The sequence below is a fragment of the Lonchura striata genome, chromosome 2 (genome assembly GCF_050655825.1).
Source record: "Lonchura striata isolate lonStrDom1 chromosome 2, ASM5065582v1, whole genome shotgun sequence".
In the NCBI taxonomy this organism is placed as follows: domain Eukaryota; kingdom Metazoa; phylum Chordata; class Aves; order Passeriformes; family Estrildidae; genus Lonchura; species Lonchura striata.
This window is the reverse complement of record NC_140704.1, coordinates 42,224,555-42,231,257: the sequence shown is the minus strand read 5'-3', so window position 1 is coordinate 42,231,257 and position 6,703 is coordinate 42,224,555. Positions and strand designations below refer to the sequence as shown.

Here is a 6,703-nt window from a genome sequence, read left to right as displayed (position 1 = left end):
GCGCCCGGGGCCCGCTCCGTTTGCGGGGCTCCGCGCCCAGCGCCCGGGGCCCGCTCCGTTTGCGGGGCACCGCGCCCAGCGCCCGCTCCGTTTGCGGGGCTCCGCGCCCAGCGCCCGCTCCGTTTGCGGGGCACCGCGCCCAGCGCCCGCTCCGTTTGCGGGGCACCGCGCCCAGCGCCCGCTCCGTTTGCGGGGCACCGCGCCCAGAGCCCGCTCCGTTTGCGGGGCACCGCGCCCAGCGCCCGGGGCCCGCTCCGTTCGCGGGGCTCCGCGCCCGGCGCCCGCTCCGTTTGCGGGGCTCCGCGCCCAGCGCCCAGCGCCCGCTCCGTTTGCGGGGCTCCGCGCCCAGCGCCCGCTCCGTTCGCGGGGCACCGCGCTCACGCCCGCTCACGCCCGCTCACGCCCGCGGCGCTCCGGGCGGCGCTCGGGGCAGTGGGTGGCCCCGCGGGCATGACGCAGGCGGCGGGCGGGCAGGAGGGAGGGAGTAAGAGAGGGAGGAGCCCGTGATGGCCGGTGCCGGCGCCGTCGCGCTGTCCCTCGCTTTGCTGCCGGCCGCCGCCACCGCCGCCCCTCCGCCGCTGTCAGCTGCCGACCACCGCGCCGCCGCCATGGCCGAGGAGGAGGCTCCTAGCGAAGGGTGAGTGGAGCGGCCGCGGGGTAACCCCTGTCCTCCCCGCGGCTGGCCAGACGGCGGCAGGAAGCCTTTCGGGGCGCCCGGGCCGTGCCGTGCCGCGGGTGCTGCTCGCCCGTCTGCCCGCGGCCCTGGCGGCGGGGCCGGGCGGGCTCCCGGCTCCCCGAGCGGCCGCGGGGCTCCCGCTCCGCTCCGGCCCTGCCGCGCTCCGGCACCGCCGCTCGGGCGCTCCGCGGAGCGTGGCGCACCGCCTGCCATGTTTTCCTGCCGCACCGCCCGCCTTCCTGCCATGGCTTCCCGCCTCCTGGCACGGGCGGGCTCCCGGCGGGGTGTGCCGCCGGCTCCCTGCAAGCCCCGTGTCCCCCCGCTGCTTCCCCTTCTGCACTGCAGCTCTGTTGTGGCCGGCCGGCTGTTGTCATTACACACCTGCCTGCAGGCGTGTCCCTGCGCCTTTTCTGCCGCTTTGCTTTGGCGTGTGTGCGCACTCCGACTGTCAGCCACCCTTGCCTTGCGCCCTAGAGGTCACACGGCTGTATACAGTGCTGGCCCATGCTCCTTGTGCCTCTGCGGCTTCATGCCTGCATACAGATACCCCATCTTCCCGTTCCATCCATGCTCTATTTTCGTTTTGACAGTACACTTGTGTCATCATTTTATACTTTATATAAGTAGGAGATGAGAGCACATCTATAAATTACAAGCATACACTGTTGGACTAACTTTTCTGGTACTATGTGCTTTGCCTGCTAACCTTTTATTTCCTTTCACTGTGCCAAGGCATTCACATCTACTGAAATAACTCCTATGGCATAAGTTATCCTGACCCTGTTCTTAACATGTATCTCTAATAATTGTTTGTAACCACTTCCACCCTTGATATATGACTTTGTTATAGCTAATAATCATTCTTCTGCCTGCAACTACATAGTTCCTCACTATGTCTTTTGTGTGTGTACGTTCAAATGGTTGTATACCAGTTACTAATCAATGGTATTTTCTTCAATTCACATTTTCTTTACTCAAGTATTTCTTCTTAGCGCATGCTTTATTTCTTGTTACACTTAAACTTCCATTGCAGATCCCTTTTTATACCCTTTCATTGCCCCCAAATATGTTGTCTGCCCCTGTAGAATAATACAGTCATCCTATATCTGAGTTGTTTACCAAATGTACTTAATGTATTTGCTGGTCACTTATCTCACAGTTTGTTCCATCATATTTTATGGTTCTAATCCAAACAGTGCTCTATCAGAATATACTAGCTCTACTTTAGTCATACATATGCTTTATTCCTTCTGTCAGATGTGTAAATATGCTTTATATGTATTGTTTACTTTAAGTTTTCCTCTTTCTCTATGCTCTAAATATTAGGTGGTATGTCCCATTACTGATTGCCTAGTCCTCAAAAACTAATTTCTTGCCTATTCTTCTACATCTCCCTTCTTGCATAACTAAGTCTTTCGTTATTTTGAGAAATCAGACTTAAAATTCTTCAGCTATTTGCATGAAAATCATCCCATGCATTCATGACTTATTAATTAAATGTATTGCCATTTGCATGTTGTCATGTTATGTGTCTGTTTTGTTATCTTTCAAAACTACCCCCATCCTCAGTCTTGTTCCTTTTTTAGTCCTTTTTCCAACTTGGGATTTTGGCATTTCATCTTACATATTTTCCTGCTCTGTCAGCTCAATCCGACCAGATCTGAACTATCCATCTTTTCCAAATGCCCTGTTATGCCATTATCACCATATATATACAGCATTCTTATTTCAAATGCAAACTCCAAAAGCTTCCCTTTCAAAGCACTATGCAATTTTGTCTACTCTGTAACTCTGCACTCTCCTCCTTTCCTCAAACTTGAAATAGCTTCCCAAAATTTTCACCTCCGCAGAACCTCTGCAACATTACCCACTTGAAGCTACAAGTGAAACCCTTTTTGGTTCTGTGTTCTTTCTGACCCCTTCAGTCTTAAATACAAGTAGTTTGTAAAGCTTCTTGTTGCTGGTTTACAGGTTTTCTAAGTACAAATCTTAAAATAGCTCTGGCTCAGCCTGTTTTGTTTGTGTGTTCATTCAGCGTATTAGCCTGAACTGCAGTAGCTGTCTGCTTTGATCACACAGAGTGCTGAGTGCAGCTGAGACGATGCCAAGCACTCTCAACTTGAGTTGCCTTTCAGGATTGCAGGATCGTGACACTCGTTGATAGGGTTAGGCTGAATTTTCAAGAGGATTACTGCAAGTTTCTCGTGTGGTTTACACAGCTGAGTGGCTTTTAAGGGGTGTTGGTTTTCAGAACTTCTGAACAATTAGATGTTGATGTGGTATTTTTCAGAGTAAGCCTCCCAATTCACTAAAGACTCCTAAAAACAAAATATCATCAGTCTTTTCCATGAATTAAAAAAGTGCATTTGTGTTGAAACGTTAGTGTTATTATTGGTCAGTTTCTAGTAATAATTAAAATTAGTATTTGTTCATGTTTTGAAGTCAAGCAATGCTCAGTACCCAGGGGAGGTTTATAAACAAGAGAAATATGTTAAATGATTTTTCATTTAGAATTCTGTGGCAGTGATAGGAAGTTACAATATACTATCAAACCCCTAGATTAAATTACTAGTGACAGGTGCACGCAAAGAATAAATGCAAAGTTTTATCTGCTTTGAAAACAATAGTGTGACTCAACTTGTTATGCAACACACTTGCTTTGTTGCAATTTGGTAACTGTGCAAAGCATGGTGAAAACAGAATAATAGTGGTTCAGTTACTTTCTGGAAGATCTCAGCTGAAAATTTATTCATGAAAACTTTTCATGGCCCTGTCCTAACTTTGAATTAGAAGATTAACTAAACAAATGTTTTAGTAGTCACAGTGCCAGCGATTGCTTGGTTAACATGTCACCTGCTAGTGATTTCCAAACCTGTTTACAGCCTTGGACCTCCTCTGTGTAGGTTTTAGATGGAGACTTCTGCTTTTGAGGCTGACAGCCTGGTGAGAGCCTTTTGCCAGTATCGAATCACTTATTCACAGTGGATGCAGCAAGACGGCTTATGGCTTGTAATATAGCTAGGATGAACAGCTACTAAATGTATGTATACATACAGAAAAAGGGTCCTAAACTGCAATACTGGGGATTTTTTTTTCTGCCTTTGAGAAAAGTGGAATGGTTTTCTTTAAAACAAAACTTTAAGTGATCTGCAGTTACAAGCCCACATCAAATTGCTTGTAAGTGGCCTTTAGTCTCACAAAATAGTGGCTTGAAGTAAAGGTAAAGACATACACTAACACCAGTGTTCACAGTTATTTTTGTGTTATCCTTCAAGCTTGTTAGTATTACAGAACTCAATTTTGAAGTGAGCTGTTTGATTAATAAAAGTGGAATAGTTTATTAGGCTTGATAGAGCCTGTGTCGTCTCCTTGGTAGGATGGTTCACAGTGTTACAGCATGAATGGACACTCAACTCAGAATTTTTGCCTGAATTTTTTGCTGGTTACATGATCTAGGTTTTAAAGCAAACTGAGTGGGTAGGCTGCTGAAAACAGGGTCCTGCTTACTTTCCTTCTTTCCTGTAGTGCAGGTGACTGAACACAGGTTTGGTGGCTACAATTTGCATTTTTAAAGAGTAAGATGTAAATGCAGTGTGGAAAGAAGATGTGGAAAAAGGTTAAAGGTAATTTCCTTCATCTTTTCTGATTTTTGTCTTTTTGGCTGGCAGGGTTGTGTCAGTCACAGCTTCAGTACTTAAAGCCTTTTGTGTTACATGTGTGAGCTCATCAGAAGGTATTTGAGCAGGTTTTCAGGCATTTATGGGATTATTTCTAATGTTTTCTGGTGCTTGTATGAATTTGGGGAGGGAAGGCCTGTGTTCATCGAGATCTCTCATTTCTCCTAATGCAGACTAAAGGAAGAGAGGGAAAGATGGCAAAATATAGCAGGGGCTATCTTCTCATTCTGGTAGCAGAAGAAAGATGCTCATAACCTCACTTTCCAAGTATCAAACAAAGACACTTCTTCAGAAGCTGCCGAGGTGGAATTAGGGGGTGTCTTAGCCCCAGTGGAAATGGGGGCTGAGCTAAGTGACAGTGAAGCTATAACTCTAGAGGGGCAACTAGCTGTGGGGCTGCCATAGTGCTGGTGACTATGGGTCATTGGAGAACACGATTTTTAGCCAGTATTGCATGTATTTGGGTATATGAAAAGTTGTTTTAGAGACTGCTGGGGGATGATAGGCCCAGTCAGAGTCCTTACTCTTACAAAGGGACAGCGTTTGTGTGCTGAGAGTTCTCTGACTGTTCTGAACTTCTGTGGGAGACTCTGAACAGCTCTCCCAGCTGACAAACTGTTTAAATGTCTCTTCTTTTATATAGTGGTTTATTAACATTTCTTGCTGAGGAGATTTTGATGCTTGTGTTTCATAACTTCTGAGTATTTACTTGCAATTCTGACATTCTTTTGGGATAGTTTTTTTGTACATGGTGTGTATTGGCAGCCAGGGAGAAGAGGGCATGAGAGGAAAGGTGAGTGTCTGCATTTATATTGGCTCAGAAAGATCCAGATGAGAAGCTGAGCAGCAGGAGAGAGGTCAGTGGAGAAGAGAGATCTGTGAGTCAGTAAAGCTGTGTAAGGGAATGAGGTCGATCTGGAATAAGGTTAAGAGGGTAGAAGGAGGATTTTAAGTGGCAGCAAGAACACATGGTGACATGGTGAGGAATGGCAGAGAAGGAAGGTGATCTGAGTGTGTTGTACTAGAAATCGCAAGATGATAGGAGACTATGGAAGGGGAAGACATGAGCATAAAAAAATGCATTCTCTAAAAGAAGATGTAAGAGTGCCTGTTGCCATTGAAAAAGTCTGCTCATATATTGAAGTGATGGAGAGAAGGGTGTGGCAAATGGCAAAATACAGAAATGGGTTGGGTTAGAGCTCTAACAGACCACTGTAGAATTTTTTTTCTTGGATGTATTTAGTAATTTGGTGTCATACTGATACCAAAAGTTTCTTAATTACATCTTTACTTTTCCATAAGGGGACTTTTGCTGTGGTGACTTTTTAGACCCATTTAACTTCTTAACTATTTTTAAGACTACTTGCACTTCCTTGACGTCTAAAGCATTTATGGTGTAAGCATGTAGAGAAAATAGCTTGTTGTCAAACAGGTTGAGCACCTCTTAGGTTTTCCTAAATGGGAAATGGAAATGGGGATAATTAGTCCAAAATGTTGAATACCAGTTCTTGCATTTTGACATAGGTAACTCTTTGTCACCTTAGGTGGCTATGATAAAGGAACACATAATAGAAGCTGCTCTAATGAGTTGCAGTGAAACAACCCTCAGTGTGTATTGATACTTGTGTACAAGTGGGGTTTGTGTATAGCATGCTTGGAGCTGAGGGAAGTGATCATATGCTTTAGATAGTCTTATATCTGTGTTTTTATACGGGCCCTTATGGGAAAATGAAAACATTCACCTCCTAAAGTTGTGATCTAAATTGTGCACGATATACAATGGAATTTTACCAAAAGAGAAGCAGGGTAGAGGGTGGGCAATGGTACAGGTTAATGAGGGGTGCCTGTTGCATCGGTGCTTTGCTCTTGTCTAGTTTGATGGAATTTGGGAACAGGCTGAAATGTGGGCTGCTGGCATGGTAGGTATGAGAAGGCTGACAAGGATTAAGCAAGGTTGAAGTCCTGCAATATCTGAAGGGCAGCAGGAGTACATCAGTTGATGTATGAATAAAATAAAAGTACTACACAGTTGAATAATATCTAAGGGGCACAAAGAGGAAATTTTCATTTCCTTAATTTTAGTTATGTTTTTCTTCACAAATTCTTACCGCAGTGTGTTGTTTGTAAAAACACGTGTAATGTGTGGCATTGCCAAGTTCTGTCTTATATGAGTTTACTGTGGAGGGGGCAGAGGTAGGACCTCTGTGGTACCTAACCCGTGGTCTCTGTCACAAGGTTGAGGAGTTTTAGTGGAGCTGTGCAGCTTCTCCCTTGCTTCTCTCCTGCACCTTTATCTCTGTATTCTGTGTTATTCCATACTTGGTATGTAGTTGCTAATATGTTTTTTCTT

At 45.8% G+C, this 6,703-nt stretch overlaps 1 protein-coding gene across 1 annotated transcript in view; it reads left to right on the top strand.

The window, feature by feature from the left end:
- Positions 1 to 479: 479 nt before the first annotated feature.
- The window catches only part of ABHD5 (abhydrolase domain containing 5, lysophosphatidic acid acyltransferase), a 28,112-nt gene continuing 21,888 nt past the window's right edge, over positions 480 to 6,703 (top strand). The window contains exon 1 of the mRNA XM_021525882.3: positions 480 to 637. Coding sequence (XP_021381557.1) covers positions 507 to 637 — 131 coding nt within the window. The 5' untranslated portion in view covers positions 480 to 506. The remainder of the gene's footprint in view (positions 638 to 6,703) is intronic.